Raw genomic sequence first — 15,579 nt, forward strand, 5'->3', positions numbered from 1 at the left:
GCCCTAGTTCCAATTTAAATGGAAGTACAAAGGAGCAAGCAGAAATTACTAGCTCAAAAAAAAAAAAGTATAGAATTAAGCAGAGGAAATACCCAAATCATAACAGCCTGGGGATGTGACATTAAAATGGATCATCATTATGGCTACCAAGGAGAGAAAGCTGGAAGGAGAGCAAGGAGAAGGACATTATCTGCTTTGCCAACATCTGAAATCAGGACTGGAAGAAGAGCTGCATCAGACTGGCAGCCTGCATTGCCTCTGCTCTTATACAAATTAAAAAATTGGTGAGGAAACAATTTTTCACTTTTGGCTTCTGGAATATATTTTCAGTTTATTAGTATACAGAATTAAATTACAAACATTCATGTTATTGTAGCTGCTGATTTATTGTTTGGGAGATTCTGGCTGTATTGCAACATTAGATTGCTAAGCAACATTGGTAAGACTAATACAGGTAAGAACATTTTTTCTCATCACAATTATTTAATACACTGCACTGATCATTTTGTGAGTGCTTTATATTAAGCAAACAGAACAGTTATACACAAGATTCACTCCTGTGATACACTTTTTTATCCTATGTAAAGTCTTGAAAGAAAGAACTGATACACATGATGAAACATCCTCTCTCTCCTACCTTACAGATACAATTAAGGCAAGCACCATGTCAAGATAATCCCATCTCTTCTGACCTAGAAATGCTTAAGCTCACATTACCAAGAAAATGACATTTAGAATTTATTCTTTAGAACAAAGGTATGCAAATCTTCTTCCAAAGAGCCACAAACTAGTCTGGTTTTCAAGATATCTGCCACGAAGATTTAGCAGATATTTGGATACATTTGATCTAAGAATCTGCTTAATTTGGCTAGACTTATTTGTGCCTCTTAAGTCAGAGCTGTCTACAGAAGATGGTTTAAAAAAAAAAATCTAAACCCAAAATAAAAAAAAAAGAACAAATCCTAGTTTCACATAGAAAGTAAACTCTAGAACGTGCTCTATTATGCATTTATAAGGTTAATGAGAGGCTCCTCTCCCATTATCAGAGGGCACCTTAGAGAAGCTAGGAATCTCTCAAGCTTTGACTCTCTGGCACTATTAAACTTAACATATGTGAGGCCCTAGCTGAAGATCTTCTGTCATGATGGGACTATATATCCAATGGCAGTGGTGTGGGGAAGGCACCTCTCTCTGTGTGCAATGCCTTTGTGCAGCTGCAAAACACTCAGGGGCCTTGTCATCCATATTACGCAGCACACATGTATACACTAGGTGAATGCTTCCATAATCAGATACAATAACATTTCTATGATTTATTTCCACAGTATGACCTTGCTCTTTGCATACTGAAGTAAACATCACATTTAAACAGACTTTAGCTAAAAAGGGAGTGCATGTAACAAATCATGAGCCTTAATAAAAACTGTTTTGTTTTTTTTTAATTAAACTGTAAAGACACATATTACAAACCTTGCTTGCATACAAACAAAAGATGTTCATATCAGCTCTCAGTTATAAATACAAAAGAATGGATGAGTGTCAGTACAGGATCATGGAACTTTTGCATTCAGTTCTCACTAAATGAAGAACTGACTGTATCGGTACATGAAAATTGTCGGTGAAGGCTGCTTTTCCAGGGACAGCAGAGCAGATTCTTCCAGTTTAAACAGAATTGGTTTAAGTTTGCAGAAGTTTGATTTTCAAAAAGTAGCTAAACCAAACCACCCATCCTATTCACTAGTGTTGCCTGGTGTTGAGGGTTCATTGCTTCGTAACTGGATAGTTCCAAAGTAAAAGTGGCAGAACCAGAGGTCAGAGTGCGAAGAACAGTAGAATAACCCTACACAAAATAAGAGTAGTTTGTTATTGAATGGAATTAGAATCCAAAAAAATATAGGGTCTATAAATGTATCTTACCACAAAATAACACCAAACAAAAAAAGATACATGTAAATAAATTAAAATATTTACAAAATTTTAATCAATATTAAAAAAAAAATATCAAAGAACTATTTTTGTACAAACAATACAATATAATTCATAACAAAAAATTCTCCTCCTGTACCTCTTATTTATAACCTTCTTCATTGATCACATACAACAATCAATTACATTTTTACACCTTACAATTTATTATACCTTATTTAGTTTTCTTCCTGTTAAACGTTCCGATGTATTACTGTTTCACCAGAATAACGTTATATGTACCGCTGTTCCCACTGTACTGTTATACTTATACGTTTATATTTATACATTCCTACTATACTGTTATATTTACACATAACATTATATGTACTGTTGTTCCCACTGTAACCCGTTGTGAAGGCCAGCTCCAAACAACGGTATATAAAAGCAAATAAATAAAATATCAAAATTTCTCGCCTACTACCTCTTTTGAATTCTGTGGTTTCAGCAAGTCCTTTGGAGGTACCTCCACAACTTCAAGGTGTTCAGAGCTCTATCTCCATGGTGGGGGAATTTGCTTTGAATAGGCTGGGAACATTTGAATAGGCTGGGAACATTAACGAGACTCTGGGAAACCCATATTTGGGAACCATTTCTGTAGTTTTAACTCGAGACTCTTCTACAGATAACACTGGAAACACTTTAGTTTGCTATAAGGAAAATTGGTTCTTACCTGCTAATTTTCGTTCCTGTGGTACCACAGATCAGACCAAACTCCTGAGATTTTGCCTCCCTTCCAGCAGATGGAGACAGAGAAAGTCTTACTGACACTGTCACTTAAGCTGGTGTGCCACCTGCAGTCCATCAGTATTGACCTGTACCCACCCAAGCCTGTATCCCAAAAAAAAACAAACACTCAGCATGACCTATCAAACATCTCCCGCTGAATGAACAAAAGAAGGATCTTTATAAATATAAAGGGGACATTGTACACTTTATCAAGTAATTGGTGCAATCAATAATAACAATATCTCAAATATATCTTCTATATGACTCTATATTAATTCACATAACTAAATGTTTCACAACTTTATTTATTCATATATAACATCCACATAATACAAAAGTTATTACAAATTTATCATCACATTAGCTCATATAAATATCTCATGGACATGCCAGTAATATTCAAAGATGTTTTCTTAAAATATAACCTCCATACATTCTCCCCTCATTCATACAACACACACTCCACCCACCCAGTATAAAATACCCACAGTACACCTTTTATACTTCCAGGAGATTCAATAGTATTAATTGACCCTAAATAATTTCCTCCACTTGTTCTGATGGTGAAATTCCTCTTCTCAAATATCTGGGATCTTCTCTCCTTACTTATTTAAAAAAAATACACATCTTCTCCATGCTTGCTGGAAACCATTTTTTTCAGTATTACCAATTCTTCTCCATACTTGCAGGAACTCCTTTTCCAATGCTCCTTACAAGGTCCCTTGTTTCGCATAAGTTTCCTCAGGGGTAACTTGCACACCCAGATCAATTCTATATTGACATCTCCAAACTCCCAGAACACTTCCTCCAATCCTACCACTGTCTGTTCATGTCCACCACCACTATTTTATGGTGACCCTTAAAAAAATTCCTTATACTTTCTTTTTCCTTATCTTCAAACCATGAAAACTTCCAACCGATTTTGACCACAGTAGATGCTGGGTTCACATGTACCTTCAATGGCATACCATCGCTACCGAGAATTCTTCAAACCACATATCGGGATCCATACCAACCGATTAATAATGGCTCCATAACCAAGGTGTCCAAGAGTATTTGGTGTTGGGGAACAGTATTTCTCTCTGTGTTGTATCACCATACAAGAGGAGAAGAAACCACTTAATCTGAACGAGGCAGCTTATAACCATATAAATCAGAATATACAACTATCACTTGAGCCAAAAAAAAAACCAATTGAAAATCCTTCAGCTTATATACAAGAACCATAGATTGAGTGGATTCTCCAAACTCGGATGAGACTCTGGACTGATCTGTGGTACTAAAGGAACGAAAATTAGCAGTTAAGAACCAATTTTCCTTTCCCTGTATGTACCCAGGATCAGTCCAGACTCCTGGGATGTAACAAAGCTTCCCTAAACCAGGTGGATCTGCGAGAGTCCCACTCGAAGTACACTTTCCCTAAAGCCCATAGTATCTGGAGCCTGAACGTCCAGACGATAATGCCTGGAGAAAGTGTGCAATGTCTTCCAAGTAGCCGCCCTACAAATCTCTTGTGGCGACACTAACTGGCATTCAGCCCAGGATGCCACTTGCAAACGAGTTGAGTGAGCTCTCAAACCCTGAGGCACTGACTGTCCCATGCAAATGTACGCCAAAACTATGGCTTCCTTCAGCCACCGCGCTATGGTTGCTTTCGAAGCTTTCTGTCCTTTCTTCTTACCACTGAAAAGAATGAAAAGATGATCAGACACCCTGAAACTATTCATGACCTCTAGTGTAACAACGCTCGCTTCACATCGAGACAACTCAATTCTTTGTCCAATGTCACCGACCAATCCAAATTTGGAAAGACTGGCAACTCCCCTGACTGATTCAAGTGAAAGGAGGAAACAACCTTCAGAAGGAAGGTACCATTTCTCAATGAGACCCCTGGATCCAAAAACCTCAGGAAAGGCTCTCTTCATGAAAAGGCTTGCAACTCTGAAATCTGCCTGGACAAACAAATCGCCACCAGAAAACCAACTTTTAAAGTAAGATCTTTCAAAGTCGCTCTGCATAACGGCTCAAATGAAGCTCCACATAATGCTTTAACACCAAGTTTAAATGCCATGGAGGACATGCTTTCTGCACTGGCGGACACCAATGCTTGACTCCACGTAAAAAAGTACCACATCCTGATGAGTAGCCAGAGACACCCCTTGCCTCTTACCCCTAAGGCACCCTAAGGTGGCCACCTGGACTCTCAATGAATTGTAAGCCAAACCTTTTACCAAACCCTGCGGCAAAAAGGGCAAAATGTGGACTACCAATACCTTAAAGGGATCCATGCTATGCTCCTTGCACCAAACCTTGAACACCTTCCTCACCCGAACATATGCTAGGGAGGTGGACTTCTTTTGTTCTTGCAACAGAGTGGCAACATCCTCTGGATTCCCCTTCTCTGTTAGGCGTTTCCTCTCAAAAATCAAGCCACGAGAGAGAAGCGAGCTGCCTGATCCAAATGCTGCTCCGCCTAGGACATCTAATTATATAAACCCTGAATAATATAACATGAAATAATTATAGAATAAGAAAAGACCTGTTATATAGATGTCGATTGTCTGAGTGTACCTTCATACGATGCTGTACTGAATGCAGCTATCGTGACTGTGAAGCCTGTGTATAGGCTTTAAAAATCATTAGGTACCCCAGTGTTTAGATGCAAACTTTTATAGTGTTCACTGTCCACTGTGCAATTGTTGCTTAAATGATCACGTAGATACTACTTCAATAATCACTTATCTCAAGTTTGTAGTCGGTCTTGCCTCAGCCGACATCCAGATGTTTCGGAGGCTGGCTCCTTCTTCAAGGGCTGGATATTCGCAAGAGAAACCCGTGTTCTGGTGAAACATTAGGTGTTGTACCAGTGAATCTAGTGGAACACTGGTAAAGAGTGCGAGAAGACATCTTTCAGTTATTGCAAAAACAATTAACTTAGGCTGTAATTCAAAAAGATACATACTTAATTGCTGTGGCAGCGATGTTCAACTTATTGATTTTGTATAGCGGTCCGTGAAGCTCCGCTGTGGAGAGATGAAATAACCAGAGGAATGTTTGCTCTGTTTTATATGATATAATTGTTCATGAACCCGCTTGTTGAGAATCTGCAAACGGGCAGGAGAGGCTGCGAGCTGCTGCCTTTTTTAACCTTAGAATGCTAGAAGTTATGCTCAAGGATCAGCAAAAAATGAAAGTACTTACTGAAAAGCTGACGGCTGCTCCCGCGGCTACTGTGCTGGCGCGAAAACGCCGGCATAAGACGCCATATTTAAAGGGAGAACCCTCAATGGGAAAGAGGGCGGAGCTATAGAGCGTCACTGACTACCGTGCTGAAAAAAACTTGCCGGACTGAAAATGAATGACGATTGCCATGTTAAATGGAGCAACCTCAGCTGTAAAAGGAAGGAGGAACGAAGCTGTTAACAAAGTTGGCTGTCACGTTGCCAAATGCCTGCAGAGCTTGAAATGAGCAGGATTTCAAATAAGCGATTGCCACTCTATTTTGTCGTTCAAACCACACAGCTCCAGGGTGTTCAGACGGAAAATCCAGGCATTTTCTTGTTTGTTTAATATGCAGGCACGATCTCCTCCCCTCCAAGAATGTCGAATATGCTGGATAATGACCCATGTGAAGTCATTGAAAGAATGGCTGAAGTCAATGCAGTGTTGTACTATTGGTGCCTTTTGATCCCGATGATTAATTCTACTTTTATGTTCTGTCAGACAGGTTCTTATTTTCCTTTTGGTCCTGCCAATGTATACTTTGGGGCATGGGCACTGTAGTGCATAGACAACAAACTCTGTATTGCAATCCACGTCTCCATTGATGTTAACTGTGTATCCAGTTGTAGGATGGCACCAAGTGGTGCCAGAATGAGCTTGGGAACAAAACATGCATTTTCCGCACGGTGATTGCCCCCTGGATACAGTAACTGTTGGTTCTGGTGCGGAAGCCCTAATGACATGTTGTCTGATATTCTGACCCCTGGAGTACACAAACATTGGAGTCTGCTTAAAAACTGGATGGGGGCTAAGGTCGTGCCAATATTTTAACAAGATGTTTTTGATCCGTGGGGTGAGTTGCGTGTGTTGTAATACACAAACAAAATCCACATCATCTGATTTGTGTTTATATTGTAAAAGAGCATCTCTGTCCGAGAACATGGCTCTTTTGTATGCTCGGTTGATGACATGTTTGGGGTAACCTCTAGCAGCAAACCGCGTGGATAAACTGTTTGCTTGTTTATGGAATTCTTCATTTTCTGAGCACAATCGTTTGATGCGAAAAAACTGCCCCACTGGCAAGCCCTCTTTGAATTTTCTGGGGTGATGACTATCGAATCGAAGAAAATTGTTTCTGTCTGTCGATTTCCTGAATAGTGTGGTATGCAGAGTGGAATCTTGTTTGAAAATCTTGATGTCAAGATATGATATAGTATCTTGATGATAATTTAAAGTGAATTTAAGGTTGGGATGTGCTTGATTGAGCCACTGATGGAACATGAAGCAAACAGTTTATCCATGCAGTTTGCTGCTAGAGGTTACCCCAAACATGTCATCAACCGAGCATACAAAAGAGCCATGTTCTCGGACAGAGATGCTCTTTTACAATATAAACACAAATCAGATGATGTGGATTTTGTTTGTGTATTACAACACACGCAACTCACCCCACGGATCAAAAACATCTTGTTAAAATATTGGCACGTCCTTAGCCCCCATCCAGTTTTTAAGCAGACTCCAATGTTTGTGTACTCCAGGGGTCAGAATATCAGACAACATGTCATTAGGGCTTCCGCACCAGAACCAACAGTTACTGTATCCAGGGGGCAATCACCGTGCGGAAAATGCATGTTTTGTTCCCAAGCTCATTCTGGCACCACTTGGTGCCATCCTACAACTGGATACACAGTTAACATCAATGGAGACGTGGATTGCAATACAGAGTTTGTTGTCTATGCACTACAGTGCCCATGCCCCAAAGTATACATTGGCAGGACCAAAAGGAAAATAAGAACCCGTCTGACAGAACATAAAAGTAGAATTAATCATCGGGATCAAAAGGCACCAATAGTACAACACTGCATTGACTTCAGCCATTCTTTCAATGACTTCACATGGGTCATTATCCAGCATATTCGACATTCTTGGAGGGGAGGAGATCGTGCCTGCATATTAAACAAACAAGAAAATGCCTGGATTTTCCGTCTGAACACCCTGGAGCTGTGTGGTTTGAACGACAAAATAGAGTGGCAATCGCTTATTTGAAATCCTGCTCATTTCAAGCTCTGCAGGCATTTGGCAACGTGACAGCCAACTTTGTTAACAGCTTCGCTCCTCCTTCCTTTTACAGCTGAGGTTGCTCCGTTTAACATGGCAATCGTCATTCATTTTCAGTCCGGCAAGTTTTTTTCAGCACGGTAGTCAGTGACGCTCTATAGCTCCGCCCTCTTTCCCATTGAGGGTTCTCCCTTTAAATATGGCGTCTTATGCCGGCGTTTTCGTGCCAGCACAGTAGCCGCGGGAGCAGCTGTCAGCTTTTCAGTAAGTACTTTCATTTTTTGCTGATCCTTGAGCATAACTTCTAGCATTCTAAGGTTAAAAAAGGCAGCAGCTCGCAGCCTCTCCTGCCCGTTTGCAGATTCTCAACAAGCGGGTTCATGAACAATTATATCATATAAAACAGAGCAAACATTCCTCTGGTTATTTCATCTCTCCACAGCGGAGCTTCACGGACCGCTATACAAAATCAATAAGTTGAACATCGCTGCCACAGCAATTAAGTATGTATCTTTTTGAATTACAGCCTAAGTTAATTGTTTTTGCAATAACTGAAAAATGTCTTCTCGCACTCTTTACCAGTGTTCCACTAGATTCACTGGTACAACACCTAATGTTTCACCAGAACACGGGTTTCTCTTGCGAATAATCCAGCCCTTGAAGAAGGAGCCAGCCTCCGAAACATCTGGATGTCATACAAAATCAATAAGTTGAACATCGCTGCCACAGCAATTAATGTTCCACTAGATTCACTGCTACAACACCTAATGTTTCACCAGCACACGGGTTTCTCTTGCGAATATCCAGCCCTTGAAGAAGGAGCCAGCCTCCGAAACATCTGGATGTCGGCTGAGGCAAGACCGACTACAAACTTGAGATAAGTGATTATTGAAGTAGTATCTACGTGATCATTTAAGCAACAATTGCACAGTGGACAGTGAACACTATAAAAGTTTGCATCTCAAGTTAGCCATGCTCAAACCGCTCCTCAAAAAACCCAACTTACCTACATCAGACCCAGCTAACTTCAGACCCATAGCAAACCTCCCTATGATAGCCAAAGTTATGGAGAAAGTTGTCAACAAACAACTTACAGAATTTCTTGACGAAAATAATATCCTCACCTCAAACCAATTTGGCTTTCGTAAGACTATGAATACCGAATCGTTACTAACATCTTTATCAGACACTATCATCTTCAACCTTGAAAAGGGCCAACCTTGCCTCCTCGCTCTCCTGGATCTCTCATCAGCGTTTGATACCGTAAACCACACGTACCTCCTGCAACGATTAATAGACATCGGCATTTCAGGAGCAGCTTTTAACTGGTTCAAATCGTTTTTGGAGAACAGATCATACAAGGTCAAGATAAATAACAAAGAGTCCCACACCATCGAATCCAAGAGGGGGGTACCGCAAGGATCATCCCTCTCTCCGACTCTTTTCAATATTTATCTGCTCCCGCTATGTCAACTACTCACTAACCTTAAGCTAAGACATTACCTATACGCGGATGATATTCAAATCCTCATCCCTATAGAAGACTCCCTACACAAAGCCATATCATACTGGAATAAATGTCTGTCTGCTATCAACAATCTACTCACCAGCCTCAACTTGGTCCTAAACAAAAACAAAACCGAAATCCTCATTATAGCACCGGAAACCTATACCCCCCCTTCACATTCTAACACTAATCAACATCCGGACAAAACCGGGCACTTCATCACGCAGCAAGTTAAAGACCTGGGAGTCATCTTAGACAGCAGACTCAATCTCAACAAATTCGTCAACAACACAACAAAAGAATGTTTCTTTAAACTTCAAACATTAAAGAAACTTAAACCACTCCTCCTATACAGGGACTTCCGCATGGTTTTACAAGCCATCATACTCCCAAAATTAGACTACTGTAACTCTCTCCTCCTAGGCCTACCAGCATGCACCACCAAACCACTTCAGATGGTCCTGAACGCCTCAGCAAGAATTCTCTCAAATGCCAAGAAAAGAGATCATATCACCCCAATCCTCCACTACCTCCACTGGCTTCCAATTAAATACAGGATCCAATTCAAGTCTCTAACGATGATACATAAGGCCTTATACAACATCGCGCCTCTCAACTTAACATTTCAAATTCAACTACACACATCCGTAAAACCTACCAGAAGCGCTTATCAGAACAGACTAATCACACAACCGGCAAAATCTGCTCTAAGGAAACGTGCACTGTTGACAGCGGGCCCTTCACTTTGGAACTCGCTCCCTCCAGACCTGCGTCTGGAACCATGCCACACTACATTTAAAAAGAAACTTAAGACTTGGTTGTTCAAACTAGCTTTCCCCTAGAACCAAGAACAGGAAAAAAGTATTTTCACTCCCACAATGATATTCTTCAGATCTATCTTATTCTTCCTTATTCAATTAGAGATTCACATATTCATGCTGTCTACATACAGTCTACATACATATACTCATGTGGACTTACATATCTCCATGTTATTTATTGATTTATCAACCGCATGTTTATTAACGGTTTAATAGTATTTACTATTTGCTTACTTCTATTAATTTGTTTCAAAGTAAAAACTTGTTTACTTCGTTTGTTTCAATGTAAAAACTTGTTTACATCTTTTGCTCAATGTAAAACTTTGTTGTTTAATCCTGTTCTATGTAAACCGCTAAATGTAGCGATTGTTACTTTTCTATGTAAACCGGGGTGATATGTATATTATACAGGAACCTCCGGTATATAAATTATTTAAATAAATAAATAAATAAATCTAAACACTGGGGTACCTAATGATTTTTAAAGCCTATACACAGGCTTCACAGTCACGATAGCTGCATTCAGTACAGCATCGTATGAAGGTACACTCAGACAATCGACATCTATATAACAGGTCTTTTCTTATTCCGCCTAGAATATCAGCATCTCTGCTTCCAAAGCCGTCGAATGACTCTTGGTTCCTCCCTGACCGTTCATGTAAGCCACCGTCATTGCATTGTCTGATAGGACTCTTACTGCCTGGTTGCAAAGAAGGGGAAGAAACCTCTCCAGGACCAAGCGCACACCATAGTCTCTAACCGATTGATTGACCAAGTCGCTTCCTCCGCAGACCATAGGCCTGCACCGACTGGGCCTGACACACAGCCCCCCAGCTGGTGTTGGTAGACACATAAGAACATGCCATACTGGGTCAGACCAAGGGTCCATCAAGCCCAGCATCCTGTTTCCAACAGTGGCCAATCCAACCTGGCAAGTACCCAAAAACTAAGTCTATTCCATGTTACCATTGCTAATGGCAGTGGCTATTCTCTAAGTGAACTTAATAGCAGGTAATGGACTTCTCCTCCAATAATTTATCCAATCCTTTTTTAAACACAGCTATACTAACTGCACTAACCACATCCTCTGGCAACAAATTCCAGAGTTTAATTGTGCGTTGAGTAAAAAATAACTTTCTCCGATTAGTTTTAAATGTACCCCATGCTAACTTCATGGAGTGCCCCCTAGTCTTTCTATTATCCGAAAGAGTAAATAACAGATTCACATCTACCCGTTCTAGACCTCTCATAATTTTAAACATCTCTATCATATCCCCCCTCAGCCGTCTCTTCTCCAAGCTGAAAAGTCCTAACTTATTTAGTCTTTCCTCATAGGGGAGCTGTTCCATTCCCCTTATCAGTTTGGTAGCCCTTCTCTGTACCTTCTCCATTGCAATTATATCTTTTTTGAGATGCGGTGACCAGAATTGTACACAGTATTCAAGGTGCGGTCTCACCATGGAGCGATACAGAGGCATTATGACATTTTCCGTTTTATTCACCATTCCCTTTCTAATAATTCCCAACATTCTGTTTGCTTTTTTGACTGCCGCAGCACACTGAAGCGACGATTTCAATGTGTTATCCACTATGACGCCTAAATCTCTTTCTTGGGTTGTAGCACCTAATATGGAACCCAACATTGTGTAATTATAGCATGGGTTATTTTTCCCTATATGCATCACCTTGCACTTATCCACATTAAATTTCATCTGCCATTTGGATGCCCAATTTTCCAGTCTCACAAGGTCTTCCTGCAATTTTTCACAATCTGCTTGTGATTTAACTATTCTGAACAATTTTGTGTCATCTGAAAATTTGATTATCTCACTCGTCGTATTTCTTTCCAGATAAATATATTGAAAAGTAAGGGTCCCAATACAGATCCCTGAGGCACTCCACTGTCCACTCCCTTCCACTAAAAAATTGTCCATTTAATCCTACTCTGTTTCCTGTCTTTTCGCTAGTTTGCAATCCATGAAAGGACATCGTGGCAATGTCCTTTCATGGACTTTTCCTAGAAGCCTCTCATGAGGAACTTTGTCAAACGCCTTCTGAAAATCCAAGTATACTACATCTACCAGTTCACCTTTATCCACATGTTTATTAACTCCTTCAAAAAAGTGAAGCAGATTTGTGAGGCAAGACTTGCCTTGGGTAAAGCCATGCTGACTTTGTTCCATTAAATCATGTCTTTCTATATGTTCTGTGATTTTGATGTTTAGAACACTTTCCACTATTTTTCCTGGCACTGAAGTCAGACTAACCGGTCTGTAGTTTCCCGGATCGCCCCTGGAGCCCTTTTTAAATATTGGGGTTACATTTGCTATCCTCCAATCTTCAGGTACAATGGATGATTTTAATGATAGATTACAAATTTTTACTAATAGGTCTGAAATTTCATTTTTTAGGTCCTTCAGAACTCTGTGGTGTATACCATCCGGTCCAGGTGATTTACTACTCTTCAGTTTGTCAATCAGGCCTACCAAATCTTCTAGGTTCACCGTGATTTGATTCAGTCCATCTGAATCATTACCCATGAAACCTTCTCCATTACGGGTACCTCCCCAACATCCTCTTCAGTAAACACCGAAGCAAAGAAATCATTTAATCTTTCCGCGATGGCCTTATCTTCTCTAAGTGCCCCTTTAACCCTTCAATCATCTAACGGTCCAACTGACTCCCTCACAGGCTTTCTGCTTCGGATATATTTAAAAGTTTTTACTGTGAGTTTTTGCCTCTACAGCCAACTTCTTTTCAAATTCTCTCTTAGCCTGTCTTATCAATGTCTTACATTTAACTTGCCAATGTTTATGCTTTATCCTATTTTCTTCTGTTGGTTCCTTCTTCCAATTTTTGAATGAAGATCTTTTGGCTAAAATAGCTTTTTCCCCTCCCCTTTTAACCATGCCGGTAATTGTTTTGCCTTCTTTCTACCTTTCTTAATGTGTGGAATACATCTAGACTGTGCTTCTAGAATGGTATTTTTTTAACAATGACCATGCCTCTTGGACATTTTTTACTTTTGCAGCTGCTCCTTTCAGTTTTTTTCTAACAATTTTTCTCATTTTATCAAAGTTTCCCTTTTGAAAGTTTAGCACAAGAGTCTTGGATTTGCACACTGTTCTTCCAGTCATTAAATCAAATTTGATCATATTATGATCACTATTGCCAAGCGGCCCCACCACCGTTATCTCTCTCACCAAGTCCTGTGCTCCACTGAGAATTAGATCTAAAATTGCTCCCTCTCTGGTCGGTTCCTGAACCAATTGCTCCATAAATCTATCATTTATTCCATCCAGGAACGTTATCTCTCTAGCGTGTCCCGATGATACATTTACCCAGTCAATATTGGGGTAATTGAAGTCTCCCATTATTACTGCACTACCAATTTGGTTAGCTTCCCTAATTTCTCTTAGCATTTCACTGTCCGTCTCACCATCTTGACCAGGAGGACGGTAGTATACCCCTATCACTATAGTCTTCCCTGACACACAAGGGATTTCTACCCATAAAGATTCAATTTTGTATTTGGTATCATGCAGGATGTTTATCCTGTTGGACTCTTTGCCACACCTCCTCCCGGGTGCTCCTCTCTGTCATTGCGATATAATTTGTACCCCAGTATAGCACTGTCCCATTGGTTATCCTCTTTCCACCATGTCTCTGAGATACCAATTAAGTCTATGTCATCATTCACTGCTATACATTCTAATTCTCCCATCTTACTTCTTAGACTTCTGGCATTAGCATACAGACATTTCAAAGTTTGTTTTTTGTTTGTATTTTCATTCTGCTTTTTAATTAATAGGGATAAGTTAGAATTTTTTAGCTCAGGTGAGTTTTTAGTTACAGGCACTTGGACTATTTTTCTAATTATTGGAACCTCACTGTCAGGATGCCCTAATTCTAATGCATCATTAGTATCCTTTGAAGATACCTCTCTCTGAACCATGCGCTGCTGAGCGACTGTCGGCTTTCCCCTTTGTTCTAGTTTAAAAGCTGCTCTATCTCCTTTTTAAAGGTTAGCGCCAGCAGTCTGGTTCCACCCTGGTTAAGGTGGAGCCCATCCCTTCGGAAGAGACTCCCCCTTCCCCAAAAGGTTCCCCAGTTCCTACCAAAACTGAATCCCTCTTCCTTGCACCATCGTCTCATCCACGCATTGAGACTCCGGAGCTCTGCCTGCCTCTGGTGACCTGTGCGTGGAACAGGGAGCATGTCAGAGAATGCTACCCTGGAGGTTCTGGATTTAAGCTTTCTACCTAAGAGCCTAAATTTGGCTTCCAGAACCTCCCTCCCACATTTTCTTAATTCGGTGCCCACATGAACCTTGACAGCCGGCTCCTCCCCAGCACTGTCTAAAATCCTATCTAGGTGACGCGTGAGGTCCGCCACCTTCGCACCAGGTAGGCATGTTACCAGGCGATCCTCATGCCCATCAGCCACCCAGCTATCTACATTCCTAATAATCGAATCACCAACTATGACGGCCGACCTAACCCTTCCCTCCTGGGCAGTAGGCCTTGGAGAGATATACAGTCTAACTTCAGTTAGTCAACCAGAGTGACTCACTGCTCTCTTGATTAACAAATGTTGGTCTCTATTCAAACCCAATCACACTACCTCAACACCTTTCCAAGGTGAGTAACTGAGCTGAACTATTCAACTTTTTTGCTTTACTTAGGTATACACTGCTCCTAGCTTATTTCTAGCTTCTGGCTACTTTCTTGGGTTTTTTTTTTTTTGTTGGGGTTTTTTTTTCAATACAAACACTCAGTTTGTATTAAATACAAACACTCAGTTCTGCAGACTTTTAAAAATAAACACACTACCTACTGCTTACTAGCTACCTTATTGACTATTTAAAAATACAAACAGTCTAACTTGTTTATTCACTGCCTGACTATTAAAGGCACAAACACACTAAATAATATTCCCAAATAGTTAACTTTGCCCCAATACTTTTAAAAAAGACAATGTCCCAAGCAAAAACTTACTGATTCCTTTCAGCCACCAGCAAGGTGATCCTCTCCTCTCAGTGTTCCCACTGGAATGGGAATATGCACAAACGAGTTCCAAAGTAGAGTCCATGGAACCAAGGACTTGCAAGTAATCCCAGACCCTGGGCACTGGAGCGTCCAACAGGTACCGAACTTACACTTGCAGCTTGACAATCCACTCCTCCGTGAGAAAAACCTTGCCCACACAGGTATCGAAATGCATGCCTAAGAAGTCCAGAACCTGCGAAGGAGACAAGTAGCTCTTGGCCATGTTCAC

The 15,579-nt window shown here is 40.5% G+C and overlaps 1 protein-coding gene across 2 annotated transcripts in view; it reads right to left on the reverse strand.

Moving 5' to 3' along the window:
- Positions 1-296: 296 nt before the first annotated feature.
- GFM2 (G elongation factor mitochondrial 2) overlaps positions 297-15,579 on the reverse strand; it is a 163,083-nt gene continuing 147,800 nt past the window's right edge. For both annotated transcript variants that reach the window (XM_029575022.1, XM_029575015.1), the window contains one exon: positions 297-1,840. In XM_029575022.1, coding sequence (XP_029430882.1) covers positions 1,712-1,840 — 129 coding nt within the window. In that variant the 3' untranslated portion in view covers positions 297-1,711. The remainder of the gene's footprint in view (positions 1,841-15,579) is intronic.

The sequence above is a fragment of the Rhinatrema bivittatum genome, chromosome 1, assembly GCF_901001135.1.
Source record: "Rhinatrema bivittatum chromosome 1, aRhiBiv1.1, whole genome shotgun sequence".
Classification (NCBI taxonomy): Eukaryota; Metazoa; Chordata; class Amphibia; order Gymnophiona; family Rhinatrematidae; genus Rhinatrema; species Rhinatrema bivittatum.